This window comes from Myotis nattereri, assembly GCF_964212035.1.
Source record: "Myotis nattereri genome assembly, chromosome: 1".
NCBI lineage: Eukaryota > Metazoa > Chordata > Mammalia > Chiroptera > Vespertilionidae > Myotis > Myotis nattereri.
The window spans coordinates 74,675,990-74,702,034 of NC_138075.1; the positions used below are offsets into that span (position 1 = coordinate 74,675,990).

General features: G+C 41.1%; 1 protein-coding gene across 1 annotated transcript in view; it reads right to left on the reverse strand.

Annotated features, from left to right (window-relative positions):
- Window positions 1-272: 272 nt before the first annotated feature.
- KATNBL1 (katanin regulatory subunit B1 like 1) overlaps window positions 273-26,045 on the reverse strand; it is a 51,513-nt gene continuing 25,740 nt past the window's right edge. Inside the window, exons 2-10 of the mRNA XM_081108062.1 lie at window positions 17,838-17,968; window positions 16,906-16,946; window positions 12,330-12,609; window positions 7,775-7,893; window positions 6,407-6,457; window positions 6,228-6,317; window positions 5,804-5,893; window positions 3,055-3,148; window positions 273-1,715 (exon numbers count right to left, since the gene is read on the reverse strand). Coding sequence (XP_080964188.1) covers window positions 1,683-1,715; window positions 3,055-3,148; window positions 5,804-5,893; window positions 6,228-6,317; window positions 6,407-6,457; window positions 7,775-7,893; window positions 12,330-12,609; window positions 16,906-16,946; window positions 17,838-17,954 — 915 coding nt within the window. The 5' untranslated portion in view covers window positions 17,955-17,968 and the 3' untranslated portion in view covers window positions 273-1,682. The remainder of the gene's footprint in view (window positions 1,716-3,054; window positions 3,149-5,803; window positions 5,894-6,227; window positions 6,318-6,406; window positions 6,458-7,774; window positions 7,894-12,329; window positions 12,610-16,905; window positions 16,947-17,837; window positions 17,969-26,045) is intronic.

Below are 26,045 nucleotides of genomic sequence, written 5' to 3' on the forward strand. Positions count from 1 at the left end.
TCTGAGTTAACTGGTTCAAACTATTAGATAAAGTGATAACTAAAGAAATAGGAACAAAGAAAGGTTATATTTCATCATCTTAAGGTTTCACAGAGATGACGCAGGTTTCCGATTCAAATTCCCACCTCCTGAAAAATGAGTTCTTAAATAACTCAACTCTTAAATCACGGGAGTGCAGTACTCTGAAATTATCCTAAAGATTTAAGAAAATAGCCAATTACTACTGTGAAGAATACACAGCTATATGAAATATAGCTACACAAAAGGAGAACTCAGTAAAAGAGAACATTTTTAATATTTTTAAACCAATAAAAATGCTTGTTTAGGATTCACATCAGTAGTCACTAATTGGGTAAATGCTAAAGGCTTACATTCAAGTGCTTGAAGGATTACTGCACAGAAATTTGATACTAAAAATCTTTGCTCGGGCTCATTCAAGATGAGATGATGTAGGAACCAATAGTGGTATTTAAAGCCCAATCACTCTCAAGACAGGCTAAAAAGTACAGCTGTGAAGACATTCCACAATTGGGGTCATTGACACCAAAAAATGGTATTAAGAAAAAAAAGACCTCATACAGTCTGCTGGCAGTTCATACCAACCATTGGAGGAGGTAGTAATATAAAGTATTGGAACTCAAAATATAAGGTCAGCACTAACTGTAAACACTTCTAAAGCATTGTATGTAATTCTTTAAATCATAATGTAGTGAAAAACAATTAGAATTCATATAAAACCAGATTTTTAAAAAGCAAAAAATGGAAATATTTAGTAAATTTACTCAAATGAAGCTTAAATGATACAGAACTGAAAATATTAGAAATCTATATACAGTAGAAAGTGAATATAAATTAGCCAACTCTATGAACATTTCCAACTAAGCACACATACAAATACATATTCACCTCTTTCTTTTATATAAGAATAACACATACATACATGACATGACGATTCTGGCAAAACGATTTCAGAGATATTAAACATATTCTCAAGTTTTAAAGATGGTGTGGAATAAGTTTTAACAATATTCCACATGAATGGAAACCCCTGATTTAATTCCATAACTTTCATGCCAGAAGCATGGTTTGTTTTACTCTTTTTTAAAACAGATCTTGGTATCATATACATTGGCTTATTAATAATTAAGGCATTTTGTTTACACAGTATCTCAGTGTGGACAAAAAAACTTTTAGTATTGATTATTTGCTATGATGTTTAAAACTTTTAAAGTCTTTCAACATAAGAAAATAGCTGCACACATTTGAGTGTTTTCTTATAAAACACAATCTTAAAAAAAAGTAATGATTGGTCTTTGCGTTTCCTAGTAATAAGTTTTGTCTTGTTTTTTTTTCACATAGTATAAAGTATATTCTTATGAAGGATTGCATTAAGATCCAGTAGTTCTTGCCAAGTAACCATGTAAATCCCAAAAGCAGCAAAGGTGAACAATCTTCATAGTGCACTTTCACCTTATTAAAGTTGAAGCTGCTCCTTTCGGATATCTTTCCACTTCAATGTGAAGTAGATTGCTAGGGTTTTGTTATTGGTTTCATATGTGGCTTTAGAAGAAAACGGTTTTGATTTCTTTCATAGTTCACAGTTCTCCAATGAGACTTGTTTGGAAATCATATAGTCCAGGGATGTTTTGAATAACCAAATGCTCTTTAGTAGATGAAGTCTTTCAATGCAACTGTAATAAATAAGCATCTACATCCTTAGAAAATGAAACAAAAACATTCCATTAGCTAGTAAACACATATATACACAACCCCTTTCTTCTCCCTTTTTGTCACTTGATTTGCCTGTTTCCCTTTGTAACCTTTTGAGGGTAAAAGATGTGGTGTATTCAACTTTTTAATCTGCATTTAGCACAGTGCCTGGCACACAACAAGGCCTCAATAAATGTTTGCTAAGTGCTGAGTAAATGATTTGGTTCTTGTGATCAAGCAATTCTGTCTTTATAACTAGGCAAGATCATTAAATCATTCACAATTCTTTCAGTTTGATGATAGCCTATCTTTCTGATTTCTAACTTTAAGAAAATTACAATTGAGTGTTTAATCTTGTAAAAGAGGTTTTTTATATCATAGCTTAAGGAACTTCATAGAACTTTTTAATCACTCAATAGGAAAGTACACTGTTCAAATCGCAATATGAATTTGATATTGGTCTTTATTGATTTGTCAGAAAATAAAAATACTTCTGGGAAACTGATATCTGTTTATAATATTTTAATCATTAAAAATTCTACAAAGTTAAATCACACACAGTGGTAAGACACATGTTTGGTAGATCATTTTGCTTCTTTCCTTGAAAAGTATCCAAGAAAATTTTTACAAGTAAGTCTATAACATAAATCCTCTTATTCAGTACATATTTTTTAAATTAAAAAACAATTTTATATTTCTGACTAATGCCCATTTACGATAGCAATATACTCAGTAAAAGGGTGGGAACATTTAACAATGACTTTTTTCTGCAATTATATGTGTTTTATATACCAATGTTTTCTGGAGTTTAAATATTAAAATCTAATGTACCTTTTCCTTTAAGAGACAAATAAATCAATAAAGACCAATCTCAAATTCATATTGTGATTTGAACAGTGTACTTTCCCAAAGAGCTTGATATTAGCAATAGTCAAGTAAAATATAACACCCCCAAACCATTTAATTAGACCATTTAATTGTATTCCTCACTTAATCTTCAGATGCCTTCCTTCCCTGGATTTTTAACTTTTTCAAATATTTTTTCTTTGATTGGAACTAGGTCATTAAACAACCTCCAGCACATTATTTCTGTGGCTATATATCAAACACATTCAATGGGTAATTTTGTGCTCCCTGTCAAAGTCACATTCATACCCAGAAGACCATAAGCATTTGCAAATATGAAACTGACTCTAGATCTTACTGAATAGTACTGAATTACTTTACCTCAAGATTTGAAAGAATTCATTTATAAATGCATAATACTAACATATTACTTCTAAATTTTAATTAAGCTTAAATATTGATTTAAACCTTAAATTTTTAAGCTTAAATATAGATTACCTTAGCTATATTACCAGTATATCCTGGAACCAAAGTAAGATGGTTTTCTTGTTCCCACAATCTGCTTAATTGTTGTTTTAAAATCTGAATATTTCTAGGAGGAAAAAAGAAAATGCAAATATAATATGATATGAACTTTGGTAGTAAATACATTTAATGAAAATAGTTTTAAATTTTTCAAGTATTTATCAGAGAATATTATACTACTGAAGTCAGGCAACTCTTTAAAATAGTATATGCCAAACACAGAAATTAAACATATTTGTTAATACAGATAGGAATACTAGGCATGAAGCATTTACTAATAGTCAACTTGTTGTTGGGTATAAAGTAGGACATTTTGAGAGTTTAAAAAGAAAACCATAAACTTTAAGGAGCCCATTGGGAGATATTTTTAGTAGCTTCATAATAATCTTGTCCATTTGGTAGAGTACCTACATATTTTCACAGCAAGGCAATACTCAAATTATGATGACTATAATATAATTTTTAGAATTGCAATATTCAAAGTGCAATACTAAATCTAATTGCAATACTCAAATTATCTATACTAATAAAAGAGTAATATGCTAATTAGACCAGACATCTTCCAGACATCCTTCCAGACAAAGCCACGGTGGTGGGGGCTGAGGCAGAGGCAGTTAGGGGCAATGGGGCCGGTAGGGGAGAGCAGTTAGGGGTGATGAGGCCAGGAGGGGAGGGCAGTTAGGGGGCAATGAGGCTGGCAGAGGAGGGCAGTTAGGGGCAATGAGGCCAGCAGAGGAGGGCAGGTAGGGAGTGATGAGGCTGGCAAGGGAGCAATTAGGGGGCAATGAGGCTGGCAGGGGAGCAGTTAGGGGGCAATCAGGCCGGTATGCAGAAGCAGTTAGGGGCAATCAGGCCAGCAAGGGCAGGCAGTGAGGGACAATCAGGCTGGAAGGGGAGGGCAGTTAGGGGCGATCATGCAGGCAGGCAGGCAGGCAGGCAGGCGAGCGGTTAGGAGCCAGCAGTCCCAGATTGCAAGAGGGATATCCGACTGCCGATTTAGGGATCGGGCCTAAACAGGCAGTTGGATATCCCCCAAGGGGTCCTGGATTGGAGAGGGTGTAGGCTGGGGGTGAGGGGCGCCCCCCCCACCACGTGCACGAATTTTGTGCACTGGACCTATAGTGATGATTTTTTTTTTAATATATTTTATTGATTTTTTACAGAGAGGAAGGGAGAGAGACAGAGAGTTAGAAACATCGATGAGAGAGAAACATCGATCAGCTGCCTCCTGCACATCTCCCACTGGGGATATGCCCGCAACCCAGGCACATGCCCCCGACCGGAATTGAACCTGGGACCCCTCAGTCCGCAGGCCGACGCTCTATCCACTGAGCCAAACCGGTTTTGGCTATAGTGATGATTTTAATATAGTTTTGGGAATTGGATTCTAAGGTTAGTGTCTAGGTAACCAAAGGACTCTGCAGGATACCTCCATTCCTGAGCCTCATTACTTATTCCACTAAAGACTCTCTCTTACACATTACAATGGTTAAATCACTGCTATACTTTTTCCTTCTAAAACAAAGAGCAGGATTCTGCTAGAAGAAGAGGTTACTGGGCTCTGAAATTCAACTTCTATGGCTCTACCCCGTCACACACAGAGCAGGGCCTGTGGGGGGCGGTTGGGGTGTTGCCCTCTATCACCCACAGAGCAGGGCAGATCAGGGGGTTGGGGCGCCGCCACTCTCACACTCAGGGCAGGGCCGATGGGGAGGTTATGGCTCTACCCCGTCACACACAGAGCAGGGCCGATCAGGGGGTTGGGGCACCGCACCCTGTCACACACAGAGCCACAATGAGATCAGGGGATTGGGGAGCTCCCCCCTATCAGGCACAGAGCAGGGCTGATCAGGGGGTTGGGGCGCCTTCCCCTGTCACGAACAGAGCACGGCGGATAGGGAGGTTGTGGCCCCAACCCGTCACACACAGAGCCGCAGGGTGATCAGGGGGTTTGGGCGCTGCCCCCTGTCACGCTGATCCCAGTGCCGGGAGGCCTCGTGGCTCCGCTGATCCCGGTGCCGGGAGGCATATTACCCTTTTACTATATAGGACAGAGGCCTGGTGCACGTGTGGGGGCCGGCTGGTTTGCCCTGAAGGGTGTCCTGGATCAGGGTGGGGGTCCCCACTGGGGTGCCTGGCCAGCCTGGGTGAGGGGATGAGGGCTGTTTTTAGGCTGGCAGGTGACGGAAGCTCCCAACCGCTCCTTTTTTTCTTTTTTTTTTATTCTGGGCCAGCTTTAGCTCTGAGGCTCCAGCTCTTAGGCCTCCGCTCCTGAAAGCAGGTATCTGGTTTGTTTCGGTTCTATAATCGAAACAATGTATAACTCCAGCTCTGAGATCCCGGCTCACTGAAAGCAGGTTTCTGGGCTTTTGTTTAGCTTCTATATTTGTAACTATGTTTCAAACTGCAGGCTCAGAGGCCAGAAAGGCAGGCGGGGAACGTTGGAGTCCTCCGTCACTGAAGCAAGCAAGCCTCATGTTAGTTTCAAGCTGCCTGGCTGCCTGCCGCCATCTTGGCTGACAGTTAATTTGGATATCGCCCTGATTAGCCAATGGGAAGGGTAGTGATCATACGCTAATTACCATGTTTCTCTTTTATTAGATAGGATGATCACAGAATAAAATTATCACCTAGTTAAATCCAACTGCTTTTCTGAAAAAAAAAAAAATGTAAAATGAAATAAAATTTAGAAGCATAAGGTTATCCTTAAAGGTATACTCACCCATCATTTATAATTTCTGTTTTGGATGATAGTTCTGACCACCACCTTTTTATGACTGCTTGAAGCCAGTTTAAACCAACTATTATATATCTGAAATGACATTTTGTTACAAAATTCAAGTATTTTCATCTAAGAAGCCTTTACAAAAAATATTTCCACTACTCAAAAATAACCCAATGCATATATTACATTGACCTTTCCCTCTTCTAAACGTTTATTTCACAAAACTGTATTTTATTTAACTTGTTTATAGATGCTTCTGTAATTGTCTTTAGTCATTTCATATTCTTTTCCTAACTGGACTATAAGCAACTTAAAAAGAGAAACCATGTATGTTTTATGGAGCTCAATCTACTACTAACACATTCACAGGGCACATACTGTTGAAAAAGAAAAATGACTTGAGATTCAGATCAGCACTTACTCTTCAAATTTGCTTTTAAGTAGTGACTTTACAAGGGGCAACAAGTCTACACAGCAGCCGAGTGAGATGTATTGTTTTTCTTCCTGTAAACTAAAATAATTACAAGTCATAAAAATATGAATAGGTCATAATTTGTCTTTTTTAAACTAATTTATTTTCTGAAAAATATTTTTTTTTACCTATTGGTAAGCACAGGAAGGCAATCCACCACCACTCCAAGGTCTTCTATCCTGTGGGTACAAAAAGAATAGCATTACTTAGAGAGATAATTTCTTCAATTATTTTCATACTAGAGGCCCGGTGCACGACATTCGTGCACTGGGGGTGGGTGGGGAGGCTGGTCCCCCAGCCCAGCCTGTGCCCTCTCACAGTCCGGGACCACTCGGGGGATGTCTGACTGCTGGCTTAGGCCCGCTCCCTGGACCTTCACACTGTCTTTGAGAAATTCACTCATTCAACAAATAATCCAAGTGTGTATGATTAGCCATATGCTGGGGGTACATCAGTAAACAAAGAGATAGGACTTGCATTCTAGTATGTGTATGAGAGAGAGAGAGAATTGGAGGTGGGTCGGAGAAGGCAGAGACATACAATCCTATGTAATAAAAGGCTAATATGCAAATCGACGAAATGGCGGAACGACTGGTCACTGAGCTCCCACAGAGGGAGTGCCATTCAGCCAGAAGCCGGGCTCTCGGCTGGCGAGAGCCTCTCCTGCCTCCGCAGCAGTCGGACATCCCCCAAGGGCTCCTGGACTGTGAGAGGGCATAGGCTGGGCTGACGAGTGCACAATTTTTGTGCACCAGGCCTCTATTAAACATATAAACAAGTAAAATATATAGAACATGCAGATGGTAGTTAAGTGCTACGGAGAAAAATAAAACAGAAGTATAGATAGGGAGTAAAGAAATGTATATCTACACTAATAAAAGAGAAACATGCAAATTGGTGTCACTCCACTACGCCCACCAGTCAATCAGGATGAGTATGCAAATTAACCCAACAAAGGTGGTGGTTAATTTGCATATGCAAGCGCAGAGCGAAGACTGAAGACAACTGAAGACTGAAGAGGCTTGGCTTCTCCACTGCGGCCAGAGCGAAAGTCTGGGTCCCGGGTGCCAGAAGAAAACCGGTGGCAGCAGCCAGGGGAAGGAAGGCCTATTGCATGAATCTCTTCGTGCAACGGGCCTCTAGTTTTTAAATAAGATGGCAAAGGAAGGCCTCACTAAGGTAACATTTGAGAAGGTAATATTTAAAATTTTTACTCAAAGGGGATTCTTAAAGGTTTAGTTTTCCAATACTGGTATCTCTTGGTATAATGGATAAGAATCTTAGAGAAGGTAACAGCTTTATTTGGTCTGATAAAATTGATGGTTTCCTTTATTTTGGTTACTCTTAGACTGGAGTTGGATGTAATTTAAACTATATTGTTTCTATTGAAGCTAAAAATAGAAGTTTACAATTTTAGCCAGTAATAACAAAAAGAAGAGGCACTTCTAAATAGCATACTAGAAATTACTTTTATTGAACAAAAAGGTCACACTTACCTCACCAAATAAGCTACAAGTTCACTTATACTTCTCTTTTTCCAGAAAGTTAAAGCTACATTCAATCTCAAATTCCTGCTGAACAAAACTTGTGCCATTGTTTCATGATCCTGAGAAACCTGAAAGGTAATAATCTAAGTTCTTAAAAAGCACACTGAAACATGACATGAAATAATTTTCTTAATTAAATTATTCTGGTAGACATATTTTAAAATTATACAAAGGTGGTGATTACCAGAGGGAAAGGAGGGTGGGGGCAGATAGAAGAAGGTATTGGGGGATAAACAGTGATGGAAGGAGACTTGACTTGAGGTAGTAGGCATACAATAGAACATACATATAATGTATTATAGGCACACCTGAAACCTATACAATTTTATTAACCAAAGTCACCAATAAATTCAATAAAAATTAAAAAGAAAAAAATTATACAAAGGTGACTCCATTTACTTACCCACAAAACATATAAATAAATAAATAAATAAATACAAAGTAGGTCCTCATGTTACATAAGAGATCCGTTCCTATGGCGTGACATAACACGAAAGTAGGAAGCCACCTACATAAGCACCTACATCACTCAAATGGAGCACATACACAGCAGTAATGAAGTGAAACAGTAAAAATATTTTAAAAGAAAGATAACAGTTCCTGATCTTTACTTGTGGTACAAAAATAATAAAAAACATATGTACATATGTCGAAATGATGGAACTTTTTTTTTTATAAATAAATGGGAGATGGCAATGTAAACACGAAACGACATATGACGTACATCAAGTCCGACATAACCTGAGGACTGCTTGTATATAAATTACAGTTGAGCACTGTAAAAAAAGGATCTGAATACAATTAGGACCTGTTTATTTTTTTACCAGTATTTTCCCTTATTTGCTACCATTTTTCTTTTAAATATCAATAATTTATAAAATAAATTGTTTTTAGTTCACCCATACTATGTTACACACTAATAACAATTACGCATTGTGTAGTGTATATTGTTCTTAAATTTAAACTCACATATATGTGTCATTCAGGTATACTGTTTCTGTTAAAATCCTTCTTACAGTGAAAAAAAATGTTTTGCTTTGTTATAAATAAATAAATAAAGCTCAACTGGCATGGCTCAGCAGTTGAGCATCGAGCTACGAAACAGGAGGTCACGGTTCAATTCCCAGTCAGGGCGCATGCCCAGGCTAGGGGCTCAATCCCCTGTGTGGGGCTCTCTCATCACTGATGTTTCTCTCTCTCTCTCTCTCTCTCTCTCTCTCTCTCTCTCTCTCTCTCACTTCCTCTGAAATCAATAAAAATTTATTTTGAAAATAATAAATAAATAAATAAATAAAACTTAATGCTGTTATTTCCAAATGTTGAGATTATGGATAATTTTTTCCTTTGGGTTTATTTTCTACAACATATACAATAAACAAGTAATCCTATATAATAACAGACAAACATGGTAATTAACTGTAGCTCCGACACACTTCCCATTGGCCAATCAGGGCAATATGCAAATTAACTGCCAACCAAGATGGTGGCCGGCAGCCAGGCAGTGAAGTGAACAGGAGGCTTGTTTGCTCCAGTGAAGGAGGAAGCCAAGGTTCCCTGCCTGCCGCTGCCAGCCTCTGAGCTTGCACTCTAAGAAACAATGTTGCAATTATAGAAGTTAAACAAAACCCAGAAACCTGCTTTCGGCCAGCCGGGCTTCAGCCAGCAGGATTGCAACAGTGTTTCAATTATAGAACAAACACAGAGACCTGCTTTCAGCAGCCGAGGTCTCAGAGCTGCAGCCGGACCTCAGAGCTAAAGCCGGCTCTCAGCTCCAGTGACAGCCATAGAAGGTAAATAAATCCCAGAATAAAAAAAAGAAAAGAAAAAAAGGAGAAGCTGGGAGCTTCAGTCGCCCGCCAGCCTAAAAATGGCCCTCAGCCTCTCACCCAGACTGGCCAGGCACCCCAGTGGAGACCCCCACCCTGAAGCAACAAGATGGTGGCTAATTTGCATACTGAAGGCAGGCGGCAGCGGGCAAGGCTGTCTGCAGTTTAGGACCGGATCTGTGACCCTGCCGGGCGGGGGGCAGCACTTGAGGCTGTCTGCGGTCTGGGACCGGATCTGTGACCCTGCCAGGCGGGGGGCAGCGCTTGAGGCTGTCTGCTGTCCTGGGACCCGGATCCATGACCTTGCCGGGCAGGGGGCAGCAGTTGAGGCTGTCGGTAGTCTGGGACCCGGATCCATGACCTGGCGGGCGGGGGGCAATGCTTGAGGCTGTCTGTGGTCCCGGGACCCGGATCTGTGACCCTGCCAGGCGGGGGGCAGTGCTTGAGGCTGTCCGCGGTCCTGGGACCCAGATCCGTAACCCTTCCCGGCGGGGTGGCAGCTCGCACAGGGGCGGATTGGCCGGGGTTGGGCAGGGCAGGACACCTGGCTTCCACCCAGCCCCAGTCACTCTGGGCAGGTGAGCAGCGCAGAGAGCCTCTGAACAGGGGAGGTAGGCCAGCAGAGGGCGGCCTGTACTCCCCACATGGCGGTGGTGACAGCTGTAAGCGCCCCAAGCGGAGCCTGCAGGCTGAGCTGAAGTAGCACCTGCAGGCCATCAGCGCCCAGGAGTGGCTGTGCAAGATCTGCCTCCTGGCCCAGAAGGTGCAGGATCGCAGGGACAGCCACCGTGGCGGGCCAGACTGACGTCCCCCTGGACGCACCACAGGGGTTTGCGGATCTGCAAAGCCAGAGGCCTCCGCTGTGCACATCCCCCCCTGGCGTGCGAACATCCCCTAGCACACTGTCACCCTCCTGCGCCTGCAACAGTTGCAAACCAAGGCGTACACAAGTTCCCCCCGCCTCTCCACCACACTTCCATCAACCTAGCATGCCTAACACCCCCACAGGATGTGCACACATCCCCTCTGATGCGCTAACGTCCTTTGGAGAGTGTCTGGGTGTTCTGGGTGCTAAGGGTGGGCACCTGTGAGATGACAGTGAGAGGGCGGATTGGTGATGTCCTGTTCCCACGGAGGCCAGTGCAGCTACGAGATCACCTCTAGGGGGTTAATGCAGGTGCTGAGGCGGTAGCAGATGCAGACAGACACACCCGGTGGGCGTGGGTGGCCCTCGCTGAGGTGCCTTTGGTCAGCGTTCAAGATCAAGAAGCCAGAGGTGAAGAGGAATTCCATCCTCTCAGTGAAACAGTGGGATAGTCAGGGCGACTGTAGAGGAGGAATGTGCACTTTGGGTGCCAGCACCCATGAGCGAAGGCTGCCCTGACTGAGCCTCACTTGCTTGGGGCCTAGCGCACTCCTGCCAGGCAGCGGGTGACAGGACATGCTTTTCCAAATTAATGAGAGAAAACGTTGATTCTCCTGCTGCCCACGAAGGTGGAAAGTGAAGTGGGGAGACATGTGGGGAGTGAGCGAGGTTCCCTGTCTGGGGGTTCCAAATCTGCTGTTGGTTTCTTTCACCGCTGACTAGAGATATACAGGGTGTCCCCCCAAAATGTATACACACTTTGAATACCTACTAATTCCAATGGTTTTAAGCATAAGAAAGAAACAACAATGGAGCTGTTATCTGTTAAAAGTGTGGGCACAAACAGGTAGTTGGACATTCCTTGAGGGGTCTCAGATTGGAGAGGGTAAAGGCCAGACTGAGGCCACCCCCCTCTCCCCCCAGTGCAGGAATTTCATGCACCGGGCTACTAGTAATTATTATAAATTCATGTGTGTTTACCAATTCTATTAAACCATTTTTTAAATGATTCTTATAAAAAAAGACTTTCTTGAGATATCAGTTACAGACCATAAAACTCATCCATTAAAAGTATGTGATTCAATTATTATAACCAATTTACAGAATTGTGCCACCACAATTTAGAATGTTTTTATCATTCCCTCAAAATTCCCTTGAGCCTATTCGAATAATTAATTTTGCCAGAGCCAGAAGAACAGCATACTTAGTAGGTTTGCCAAAATAAAACTTCTACTAGGTAATTTTGAGATCCCAACAAAATGTGTTTGAATAACTGGTTTTGGTGATCCCCTTTTTAAAAAAATACATTTTTATTGATTTCAGAGGAAGGGAGAGGGAGAGGGAGGTAGAAACACCAATGATGAGAGAGAATCTATAATCAGCTGCCTCTTTTATGCCCACCAGGGGGGATCAAGCCCACAATCCAGGCATGTGCCCTGAATGGGAATCGAACCGTAACCTCCTGGGTCATAGGTCGACACTTAACCACTAAGCCACGCCAGCCAGGCTGGTGGTCGACTTTGTAAGCGAGATTCCTTTTACCTTCCTTTAAATCTCTACTGGCCAACCTGTCATTCTGGGTATTTACAGCAGCTTGTCAATCATTTGAAGTCACCTCAGATATCACTAACTTAAGAGAAATGGAATAAACTACTGAGTCAAATTTGGTTAATCAGGAAAATTGTGTCAGGAGTTACGATCATTCAAATAAATCTGAATTCAATGGGTGACAATTATTCAAATAGCAGAATATGGCAAAGAAAAAAAACAGGAGTATAGCAAGAATAAAGTTAAGTTTACAAACTTAACTTACCTCAGAAAAAAAACCACTGTATTTTGATGATGCGCTTTCTGTCTGTGAAGAACCAGAATCACTGGAGTTAAGCAAATATGTTCGACTATCATGGTGTAATTTTTCAGGCAGGTGGCCTGCACAAGCCAGTTCATTTTCTTTATTTGCCATGTCACAGCCCCCACTTCTAGGGGACTGTTTCTTTTTAAAACAAGAATTTGGAAAAGGATAATGAACTTTCTTTCTGTGGTAGATCACCTTACGTAGTTTATCTGGGCTTTTAACAGCGTGTCCAACTGTTCTGTAAAAATGAAAAAAGATCCACATGAAAACCTTTAAAAGTTTTTAAACAGAAAGATTTAATAGGCCACATTTAGTGATTACAATCCAGTAAAATTAGAAGTAAACAGAATTTTTAAAAATCTTAAATTTTAGATTAAAGAGGGAAATTACAAACCATTTGAAAAGCAATGAACAGGACGATACTTTATACCAAATGAAAATAAAGAGGCATAATAACTAGATGTTTTTAAAATGAAATATTACAGGCCATTTTTGGAGGAAGAAAATTATAACAATTTCTAATCACCTAAACGTTTTCTAACAAAGTGACAAATAATTATACATATTTGAATATTTTAAAGTTTATTTTTATTAAGTTAAAGTACACTTAATTTTATTTGAATAAGAAACCACAGAAGAACACATCTCATGGTTTAGTATAGTGGTTTTCAAAAGTTTTGGCCTCAGGATGCTTTGCACTCTTAAAAATTGTTGAAGTCTCCTGAACAGACACTTCTCCCAAGAAGACATAGAAATGGCCAACAGATATATGAAAAGATGTTCAATTTCACTAGCTATTAGGAAAACACTCATCAAAACTACAATGAGATACCATCTCACACCTGTTAGGATGGCTATTAACAAGACAAGTAATAACAAGTGTTGGAGAGGTTGTAGAGAAAAAGATACCCTTATTCGCCCTGACCAGTTTGGCTCAGTGGCTAGAGCGTCGGCCTGCGGGCTGAAGAGTCCCAGGTTCGATTCCGGTCAAGGGCATGTACCTTGGCTGTGGGCACATCCCCAGTAGGGGGTGTGCAGGAGACAGCTGATCAATGTTTCTCTCTCATGGGTGTTTCTAACTCTCTATCCCTTTCCCTTCCTCTCTATAAAAAATCAATAAAATATATATATATTTTTTAAAAATATATCCTTATTCACTGCTAGAGGGACTGTAAACTGGTACAGCTACTATGGAAAACACGATGGACGTTCCCAAAAAAACTAAGAATAGAGTTATCCTATGATCCAGCAACCACTCTTCTGGGTATCTAAAAACTTAATTTATTCTAAAATATATATGTACTCCCATGTTCAGTGCAGCATTATTCACGGTAGTGAAGATAAGGAAACAACGGAAATGTCCTTCGAGAGATGATTTGATAAAGAAGCTGTTGTACATTTATACAATGGAATACTGCTCAGTCACAAGAAAAGATGAAATACCGCCATTCCTGACAACATGGATGAATCTTGGGAATATCATGCTATGCAAAATAAGTCAAATGGAAAAAGTCAAGAACCATATGAATTCACTCATATGTGGGATATAAAACTGAAAACAACAAATGAACAAACAAACAAAACTATAGACATAGATAACGTATAGTAGTTACCAGAGGAAAAGGGGGGCGGGTGGGAAGGTAGTAAAGGATAAAGGGAGGTGGTGACCGAAGAACAATAGACTTTGGGTGGTGAGCACACAATGCAATATACAAATAATGTATTAAAACTGAACACTTGAAACCAACCTATATAATTTTATTAACCAATTCACCCCAAAAATTTTAATTTAAAATTTTTTTAAATTCTTGAGGTCTCAAAATAATTTTTTTATGTGGGAAATATTTATTGATACTTACTGTATTAGGAACTAAAACTGAGAAAATGGGTTAATTTAAAAATAATAGACTTGTTACTGATTAACAGATTAAAAAAATATTTTTATTGATTTTTAGAGAGAGAGGAAGGGAGACAAAAAGAGAAAGACTGATGTGAAAGTGGAACATCAATTCCCTTAAACAGAGATCCAGGCATGTGCCCTAACTGAGAATTGAACCAGCAACCTTTTTGGTGCATAGGATGATTCCCAAACAACTAAGCCATATCTATCAGCAGGGCTCACATAGAATATTTTTATAAAATCATACATACAAACACACACACCTAGTGAGAAGAATGGCACTATTCTACATCTTTACAAATATCTAATATCTTATTTAACAGAAGACAGATGGATTCTCATTATTTCCTTCTCCATTCAATCTATTGTGATATTAAATGTAGCCTCTGGAAACGTCTACTATCCACTTGTAAGAGAATAAATATGAAAAAGGTGAGTAATATCTTAGTATTGATATGAATATAGTAACCTCAAAAACTCCCTGAAAGGGCTTCAGGAACCTCCAGGGTCCTCAGATCACACTTTGAGAAACAGTGGTTTATTTGGTAGATCTGAGAATGAATGTCATTTCTACCACTTTCTGGGTGCATAATCCTGAACAAATCACTTAACTTCTCCGATCTTTAGTTTTCCTCATCAATTGTTAGGAGGCAATGAAACCTACCCAGTAGGACTGTGGTAAGTATCCTATCTAATAAAAGAGAAACATGGTAATTAGCCGTACATCCGCTACCCTTCCCATTGGCTAATCAGGGCAATATGCAAATTAACTGCAGCCAAGATGGCGGCCGGCAGCCAGGCAGCTGAAGCGGAACATGAGGCTTGCTTGCTTCAGTGACGGAGGACTCCAACATTCCCCGCCTGCCGCTGCCAGCCTCTGAGCTCCTGAAGCAACAGCTCCAAAAGATACAATGTTTCAATTATAGAGCTAAAAGATGGTGGTCAATTTGCATATACCAGTTGCGAGGGAAGACTGAGGACAACATGGAGGCCGAGCGGTACCGAAGGGAGCTAAGTAGAGGCCGCGAGGACAGAAACGGAGCCAAGGCTGCGGAGGTGGGAGGCGGGAGGGCAAGCCCAGCCGCAGCGGCTGTGAGCTGGAGGGTCAGCGACTTGGAGGGGAAGGGGCAGCACCTGGGAGCAGGAGGGGAAACCCAGCAGGAGCTTCTGGGAGCGGGAGGGGAAACCCACCACAGCGCCTAGAAGCGGGAGGGGAAATGCAGCAGGAGCGCCTGGGAGAGGAGGGGGTGGGGGGGAACCCAGCAGGAGGGGCTGGGAGCGGGAGGGGAAACCCACCACAGCGCCTAGGAGCGGGAGGGGAAATGCAGCAGGAGTGCCTGGGAGGGGGGGGGGGGAACCCAGCAGGAGGGGTTGGGAGCGGGAGGGGAAACCTGCCACAGTGCCTGGGAGGGGGAGGGGAAATTCAGCAGGAGTGGCTGGGAGCAAGAGGGGAAACCCGCCACAGCACCTGGGAGGTGGAGGGGAAACCTGCCACAGCGCCTGGGAGCCAGGGGGGGGGTGGGGGAGAATGAGGGGGGAACCCAGCAAGAGTGCCTGGGAGTGGGAGGGGAAACCCACCACAGTGCCTGGGAGGGGGAGGGGAAACCCGCCACAGTGCCTGGGAGTGGGAGGGGAAACCAGCAGGAGTGGCTGGGAGGGGGGGGGGGGGAACCCAGCAGGAGGGGTTGGGAGCGGGAGGGGAAACCTGCCACAGTGCCTGGGAGGGGGAGGGGAAATTCAGCAGGAGTGGCTGGGAGCAAGAGGGGAAACCCGCCACAGCACCTGGGAGGTGGAGGGGAAACCTGCCACAGCGCCTGGGAGCCGGGGGGGGGGGGGGGGGGAGAATGAGGGGGGAACCCAGCAAGAGTGCCTGGGAGTGGGAGGGGAAACCCGCCACAGTGCCTGGGAGTGGGAGGGGAAACCAGCAGGAGTGGCTGGGAGCAGGAGGGGAAACCCAGCAGGAGTGGCTGGGGATGGGGGGAAACCCAGCAGGAGCGGCTCGGAGTGGGAGCTAAGCCCGCCTTAGCCGGTTTCGCTCCCCTCTCTGCTTCGCTCCAGCCGCTGGAAGCCCTATTCTTGCAGGAATCTTCCTGCAACGGGCCTCTAGTCTATATTATAAAAGGCCAGTGGTCGTAATGCCATAACACCATAATGACCAAATGACCGATCACCAGGAGGTGCATTGATGGATCCGGGTCTCGTGGAGTGGCGGGTCTGGGGTCCCACACGATTTCGCGTGCTGGGCCTCTAGTTAAAGATAATACTGATTAGTACAGTGACTAGCAAAAAGGAAATGTTTGAGAATAAGTTAATTATTATAATAAAAGGGAATACTTATTTTTTCCCCATTTTAAAAATATATATATTTTATTGATTTTTTACAAAAAGGAAGGGAGACGGATAGAGTTAGAAACATCAATGAGAGAGAAACATTGATCAGCTGCCTCCTGTACACTCCCTACTGGGGATGTGCCTGCAACCAAGGTACATGCCCTTGACTGGAATCAAACCTGGGACCTTTCAGTCCACAGGCCAACGCTCTATCCACTGAGCCAAACCTGTTAGGGCACCATTTTTACTTTTATCCAGCTTTCAACATTTGCTGTTTCCCACAAACTTTAAAGATGCTCTTACCTATTTATGTAAGCAGCCAACTGTTTTGGAGATTTCTTAACCTAAAAAATTAAAATAGATGGTTGTAGCACATTTAAGTTTTTAAATAAAGCTATGTAAACTTTGTGATTGATTTAACAAATCTGAGATTCAACAGTTAAGTTTTTCAGATTAAAGTTTTTTCTGTTCTAATGCTTTATCTCAATCATTAGTTACAACAACATTGTACAGAGATGTTTTTGATATATCTACCTCCCTATTTTCTATGCCACTAGTCACATATTATGGTATATTTACAGGGTACTTAATAAGTTGAATTTTAATGTGGTTTAAGAGAAATTATATCAGTGCTGATATGCCTTACAATGGTGACCAAAAAGCACTTTTAAGATTACTCTTTAATATTAAACTAAAATATCAAAATTATATCCTATCAGAACAGTATACTGGCCAAAATTTTTTTAGAGCTTTCAGAATACAAAGTTTTCAATATTTCATTAATTCTACTTAATTCTGGCAAGTTAAACAGAATTGGTACCTCTTGTTTTTTAAATAATTTAACCAGAATTAACCACACACCTAATAGTTTAAATTAACTGTGATGAAATGAAAAACCTGTGTCTCCCCAAAATTCATGCTGAAATCCTATTAGGAAGCAAGGCTTTTGGGAGATGACTGGGTCATGAATGAGATTACTGCTCTTATAAAAGACCCCTGAGAGCTCTCGTAACCCTTCTACCATCTAAGATACAGTGAAAAGACAGTCATCTATAGGCCTTCACCAGACACCAAATCTGTCTGGGCCTTGATCTTGAACTTCCCAGCCTCTAGAGCTGTAAGAAATAAGTTTCTGTTGTTTAAAGCCACTCAGTCTATAGTATTCTGTCATCGTATTCTTAGTCTGAATAGACTAAAATACTGTCTTACCTGTTACCTAGAAACTGTGGACTTACCTCCTTCATGTTCTTATTAGTGAAATTAGAGATCCTTTTTCTAGGACGATCAATGGAATGATCCTCAATATTATTATAAAAGTTCCGTTTTTTAACATTGTGGGTTTCAGATGCCATAATCTCTTAAATACCTAGACAACAAAATAAAAAGAATAAATGGAAAATACATAAAGCAAAAGAGCCTGATCATTTCCTTAATACAAATATAAAAATACAAAACAGCTCATTATGTAAAAACGGCTTATAAGTAAAGCAGGGAACACAGTTCTAATTTACACACTTTTAAAAACCTTAAATACAGAGCAGGGCATTTCAGGAAATTAAGATTCTTTCTATTCTCATTCTTTTTAGACACTACCAGTAATAATAATATGGCATGTATTTTGGCCCACCACAAAACGTCAATCTCCCCATTTTCCATATCACTAGCCATATATTAAATTTAAATTTACAGGTCATGAAATCAAGTCTATGTGTATAGTAGTAGTAATTATGGCATCCAAATCTACAGAAGCCTAAAATTTTGGAACCAAATCACATATACCACCCCAAGCAGCAGAAAGAGGAACCAAAATCAAACTATATATATCATACTTGTTTATGCCTAACCTTTACATTTTTCTTTCATTCTTGTAGCTAGCTCTCCAAAGCTTTCTTCTACCTTTGAAAAAAATAATCCAATGTACCCAGGGTAAGAAACCTCTCAGATGAGACTTTAAAAAAGTAAATAAATAACTACAGTACAACAATAAGCACTGACTAAGGGGTATCCATATGAGTGAGCAAAACTTCACTGAGGAAAGTCTTAAAGAACAAACAGCATGTGCAGAATTGAAAGGAATGAAGCAACATAGTTTGTCTGGCATTATCTTAAGCAGATACATGTGACTGGAGCTTAGGCTGGGGGTGGATTACAGCACAGTGAGAAATTAGGCTGGAAAAGATAGGCAGAATCTAGATCATAAAGGGTTTGTTCATGACGTAAACTTTTTATTTTTAATCCTCACCTGAGGATATGCTTATTGACTTTAGAGAGAAGGGATGAGAGAAAGAGAGAGAGAGAGAGAGAGAGAGAGAGAGAGAGAGAGAGAGAGATATCCAGGATTGAACCTGCAACTTAGGTATGTGGCCTGACCAGGAATTGAATCAGCAACTTTTCGGTATACACAACAATGCTCCAACCAACTGAACAACACTGGTCAAGGCTTTTTTTTTTTTTTTTTTTTTTTTTTTTTTTTTTTTTTTTTTTAAGGAAGAAAGACATTTAAAAATAGCAGACTAAACACTTCCACTCTTCCCTGAGATCCCATTACAATTACAGAAAAAGTTTTTAAACACATAAAACCCATAAAGATAAAGAAGAGGAAATGATGGCAACAACATTTTGCAAATGGCAAAGCAGAAGTGATAAATGACTTGGCAGATCTGAGAAAGCTAAATCCTAAATCAGCAGTGAGTAAAGGTGAAAAGGAGAATCACCAAAAGGTTCAGTAATTGGCAATACTGAGGACCTCACTATATGAGGATAAAGGTGGACTTAAGAACAAGTAAAATGAATATCCATTCAAGACACCTAGATCCATCCCTACATTCCCTTCACCATTCCAGTAAAAGACTAGTTTTATAGTATGGAAAATTTAAAACACAGTCTTTGGGATGGGAAACACCAGTCATGAATGAGGGTGCAAGGAACATACTATAAACAGGGGTGGGGAAGAGGAACAAGTGAAAGTTTACATAGTAAATACTGAGACCTCTAACCTTTATTCTACCACTTGCCTCACAGGCCTGCAGCCAGGCTTATAGACTTCAGAAAAGAGTGCAGAAGCTCAATTCAAGAGGGAAACATATACATACATAGACATCTATCTAAAAATATTGACATTAGTGATGATCAAAGCTCACAAAAAACTTTTAAATCTTGATTATGGTGGTAGTTACCCAACTGTCAAAACCATGCAATATAAACCGTGTAAAATTTTATTAAATGTATATTACATCTCAATAAATCTGACTTTTAAAAAATCCTTAAGAGATAAGAACAAACTGTATCCATGAAACACAAATGAGGCAAAAAAACACACCAACTAAGACCACTGGAAATTAATTACTATTAGGTAGACCATTGTTTCTGTCAAAAGATGCAACCTGATTATTTCACAATCTATAAAAAGTCAACTTTTTGGACTCTAACTCATCAATAAATATGAAGTTGCCCTAGCCGGTTTTGCTCAGTGGATAGAACATTGGCCCTCAGACTAAAGGGCCTGGGTTCAATTCTGGGCAAGGGCACTTACCTCATTTGCAGGCTCAATCCCTGGCCCTCACATCAATGTTTCTCTCTCCCTCTCTCTCACTCTCACCCTCCCTCCCTCCCCCCCCTCCTTCCCTTCCACTCTCTCTGAAAAATCAATGAAAAAATAACCTCTGGTGAGGATTAACAAAACAACCCCCCCCCCAAAAAAAATGCTTAATACAAATAAATAAAATAATATGAAGTTGCCTTTCTCACAAAGGACCCTTGAGAAATAAAAGTAATTAGAGAAAGAGGTCTCTAATGTCATTCATATGTTAAAAATAAACATAGAATAATAATTAAAGGATAATAGCCTAAAGGTGAGGTAATGGTCCTATTTCAGGAAGATAATGACATTCCTAAAGCATTAGTAACTGATTTAAGATTTTACAAATTTTATTTTATTTTATTTTATTTTATTTATTTTTTTTTTTAAATATATTTTATTGATTTTTTACAGAGAGGAAGGGAGAGAGATAGAGAGTTAGAAACATCGATGAGAGAGAAACATCGATCAGCTGCCTCCTGCACATCTCCTACCGGGGATATGCCCGCAACCCAGGTACATGCCCTTGACCGGAATCGAACCTGGGACCTTTCAGTCCGCAGGCTGACGCTCTATCCACTGAGCCAAACCGGTTTCGGCAAGATTTTACAAATTTTAAAAGATACAGAAAACAAACATTACTGAAGAATACTAATTTGAGCCCTGGCCAGTTTTGCTCAGTGGATAGAGTGTTGGCATGCAAACTGAAAGATCCCAGGTTCAGCTCCAGTCAGGGGCACACACATGCCTGGCTTGTGGGCTCGGTCCCCAGGGGAGGACTTGCAGGAGGCGGCCAATCCATGATTCTCTCTCATCATGGATGTTTCTATCTTTCTTTCCCTCTTCCTTCCTCTCTGGAATCAATAAAAATATATTTAAAAAAATAAAAGAATACTAATTTGAAAACTAATTTTGAAAGCTTAAAATGGGTGGTGTGACAATAACAATTTCCAATAAAATAATAGTTACCACCATTTTATCACTTAATATGGAACTACAGATGCTTTATATTCAGTATCTCATTTATATTATACTAAAGGCCTGGTGCATGAAATTCATGCATGGGTGTGGTGCGGGTCTCCCTCAGCCCGGGCTGCACACTCTTCCAATCCAGGACCCCTCGGGGGATGTCTAACTGCCAGTTTAGGCCCAATCCCATAGGCAGTTGGACATCCCTCTCGCAATCCAGGACCGCTGGCCCCTAACTGCTCGCCTGCCTGCCTGCCTGATCACCCCTAACCACTCTGCATGCCTGCCTCATTGCCCCTAACCCCTTTGCCTCCCTGCCTAATCACCCCTAACCGTTTGCATGCCTGCCTGATTGCCCCTAACTGCTCATCTGCCTGCCTAATCACCCCTAACTGCCTCTGCCTCGGCCCCCACCACTGTGGCTTCATCTGGAAGGGCGTCCGGAAGGATGTCCAGAAGGTTGTTCGGCTGTCCGGACTAATTAGCATATTATGCCTTTATAATATTATAGACTAGAGGCCCAGTGCACAGGATTCGTGCACTGGTGAGGGGGCGTGGCCTGTGGGGATCGGCCTGCTATGGGAGTGCCGCTCATCCTGGTCAGTCGAGCAGCTGTGGACCCTCCCTCTGAGCAGCTACTCCCATTGTGGGAGTGCACTGACCACCAGAGGGCAGCTCCTGCTTTGAGTGTCTACCCCCTGGTGGTCAGTGCGCATCATAGCGACTGGTTGACTGGTCGTTCCGCCATTCTGTCACTGGGCTTTTATTATATAGGATGATTTTTTATACAGAAATTATAATTCTACATTTAAAAAATATACAGGTTGCCCGGCTGGTGTGGCTCAGTAGTTGAATATCAACCCATGCACCAGGAGGTCGCTGGTTCAATTCCAGGTCATGGCACATACCTGGGTTGCAGGCTTGATCCCCAGTAGGGGGCATGCAGAAGGCTGCTGATGGACATTTCTCTTATTGATGTCTCTCTCTCTCTCTCTCTCTCTCTCTCCTCCCTCCCTCCCTCCCTCTCTCTAAATCAACAAAAACATATTTTTTAAAAAATAAAAAATACAGGTTTTAAGTTCTTTATTCTAATGTACCAAAGATGTTTTATGCTTATTTTAGGCCCAAATTTGCCTAATCATTGGAGGATGGATGATAAAATTTCTCATCTCAAGGCTCTGTGTATTTGTGGTACTCTGTACCTGAGGAATGCTTTCCCCTCATATATTCTTTTTTTTTTTTTTTTAAATATATTTTATTGATTTTTTACAGAGAGGAAGGGAGAGAGATAGAGAGTTAGAAACATCGATGAGAGAGAAACATCGATCAGCTGCCTCCTGCACATCTCCTACTGGGGATATGCCCGCAACCCAGGTACATGCCCTTGACCGGAATCGAACCTGGGACCTTTCAGTCCGCAGGCCGACACTCTATCCACTGAGCCAAACCGGTTTCGGCCCCTCATATATTCTTACTAGAGGACTGGTGCATGAAAATTCATGCACTGGAGGGGGGTCCCTCAGCCCGGCCTGCCCCTTCTCACAGTCCGGGAGCCTTCAGGGCAGGAGGCGAGCCTTCGATCAGGGGAAGGCGACACCCCCATCAAACCTCTGCTGCTGCCACTGCCGGCAGTGCAAGCCTCGGCCAGCCCTGGGCAGCTGGGCAGCTGCCATCCAAGGCTTGCCTGTGCCTCAGGCCCGCCTTGGGTGGCTGGGCAGCCGCCATCCGAGGCTTGCCTGCACCTTGGGCATCAGCTGGGCAGCCGCCATCCAAGGTTTGCCTGTACCTCAGGCTGGCCCTGGGCAGCTGGGGGGCTGAGGGCAGGTCCAGCCGCACCGCGTGCCTGCCACCCCACTGGAGGGGCTGAAAGGAAGGGGGGACTCTGGCGGGGCTGAAAGGACTGGGTGCCATCATCTTGTGGCTATGGGTGCTGCCATCTTTGTGATGGTGTGATGGTCAATTTGCATATTCTCTCTTTATTAGATAGGATGGTTTGCTTCCTGAGTGACTTTCCCTGACCCATACTCTAAAATAGTACCTAACTTCACTTCCCTATCTCCTTACCCTTCCCTACCATTTTTCTTGATAATACTTGCTACTACTAGATATATAGTATATGTCTGTTTAGCATATGTCTTCTCTACTAGAATATAAACTCCTTGAAAAATGGTATCTTGCTTGCTTTCATTTTTACATTCCCTGGGCCTACACCACCACCTGGCACATACAAAGTGCTCTATATGTACATATTGAATGAATAAGTCCATTCAATACTATGTAAAAGTGATAATTAGTTGAAACAGCTTTTACCTTCTGTCTTTAGTTCAACCTTTTCTAGTACAGACTACCAGAATCCTTTATTCATAAATTAACCCTTATTACACACACACACAAATTTTTTAAAAAAATAAATAAATCTATAGAATTTAAATATTTTGCCTTTAGAAGATAACATTTATTGATAGTCTATCTCCCTTTTATATAGAAAAATATTCATTTCTTCATAGACTTAAAACAGTTTTTTTTTAAAGAACATACAATGTTGCCTTTTTTTAGAGTGAAGGACTTTACATCTTAGAAAATTGTAAGTCAAAACCACAATGAGATATTACTTCACAATCACTAGAATGGCTATAATAAAAACAACAGGTAGGTGTTGAGAAAGATGTAGAGAAACTAGAAACCTCATACACTACTAGAGGACTGGTGCATGGGAATATAAAATGGTATCGTAGCTCTGGAAAACAGTTTGCCAGTTTCTTAAAATGTTAAATACAGATTTACCATATAATCCAACAATTCTACTCTTACATATTTATTCATGTGAAATGAAAGTTTATGTCCACAGAAGACTTGTATACAAATGTTCATAACAACATTATTCAGAACAGCCAAAAATGTGATAGACCCAAATGTATATCAATTAGTAAATGGTAAACAATATGAGTTATGTCCACTTAGAATACTACTCAGCAACAAAAAGGCATGAAGTATTGATACATGCTACAATATATATGAACATCATGCTAAGTGAAAAGAACCAAACACAAAGACCACATATGATATGGTTCCACTTATATGAAATGTCCATAAAAGTAAAATCTATAGAAAAAGAAAGTAGAGTATTGGTTGTCTAGGGCAGGATGGGAGTCAGAATAACTGTAAGTAAGCACAGCTACTTTGGGGGGTGATGATAATGTTCTAAACTTTGATTGGATTGGTGATTGCATAATTCTACATATAATCAGTAAACTATATTTAAGTTAGGAGAATTTTATAGTATGTAAGTTATATTTCAATAAAGCTTAAAAAGGTGAAGAACGGCCCAAACCAATATGCTCAATTAATATTTGACAAAGGAGGCAAGAACATACAATGGAGCCAAGATAGTCTCTTCAATAAATGGTGTTGGGAAAATTGGACAGATATATGCAAGAAAATGAAACTAGACCACCAACTTACACCATACACAAAAATAAACTCAAAATGGATAAAGGACTTAAATGTACGACAGGAAACCATAAAAATTCTAGAAGAATCCAAAGGCAACAAAATCTCAGACATATGCCGAAGCAATTTCTTCACTGATACAGCTCCTAGGGCACTTGAAACTAAAGAGAAAATGAACAAATGGGACTACATCAAAATAAAAAGCTTCTGCACAGCAAAAGAAACCATCAACAAAACAACGAGAAAACCCACTGTGTGGGAAAACATATTTGCCAATGTCATATCTGATAAGGGCCTAATCTCCAAAATCTATAGGGAACTCATACAACTTAACAAAAGGAAGATAAACAATCCAATCAAAAAATGGGCAAAGGACCTAAATAGACACCTTTCAAAAGAGGACATTCAGAAAGCCAAGAGACATATGAAAACATGCTCAAAGTCACTAATCATCCGAGAGATGCAAATCAAAACAACAATGAGGTACCATCTCACACCTGTCAGACTGGCTATCATCAACAAATCAACAAACGACAAGTGCTGGAGAGGATGTGGAGAAAAAGGAACACTTGTGCACTGCTGGTGGGAATGCAGACTGGTGCAGCCACTATGGAAGACAGTATGGAGTTTCCTTAAAAAACTGAAAATGGAACTCCCATTTGACCCTGTGATCCCACTTCTAGGAATATAGCCCAAGAAACCAGAAACACCAATCAGAAAAGATATATGCACCCCTATGTTCATAGCAGCACAATTCACCATAGCTAAGATCTGGAAACAGCCTAAGTGTCCATCAGTAGATGAATGGATTAGAAAACTGTGGTACATCTACACGATGGAATACTATGCTGCTCTAAAAAGGAAGGAACTCTTACCATTTGCAACGTCATGGATGGAACTGGAGAGCATTATGCTAAGTGAAATAAGCCAGTCAATGAAGGAAACATACCACATGATCTCACTCATTCATGGATAATAGAGACCATTATAAACTTTTGAACAATAATAGATACAGAGGCAGAGCTGCCTCAAACAGATTGTCAAACTGCAACGGGAAGGCCGGGGAGGGTTGGGAGGCAGGAGGTAGGGGGGTAAGAGATCAACCAAAGGACTTGTATGCATGCATATAAGCATAACCAATGGACATAAGACACTGGGGGATAGGGGAGGCTGGGGGACTGTCTAGGGCGGGGGGATAAAATGGACACATATGTAATACCCTTTGTAATACTTTAAGCAATAAAAAAAATTTAAAAAAAAAGGTGAAGAAAATTATCAACATTATAACGGTATTGTTTTTACAAAGGTTTTTACATTACAAATTCCATTTTGCTTTATGCCTTATAAATTTAGTAGTGCTACAGATAGTTTAAAGCAATTGTTGAGGCTTCTAGGTATTTCTGAGGTGCCTTTTGATAATATACAAAAGAGAATAATCAGAAATGAG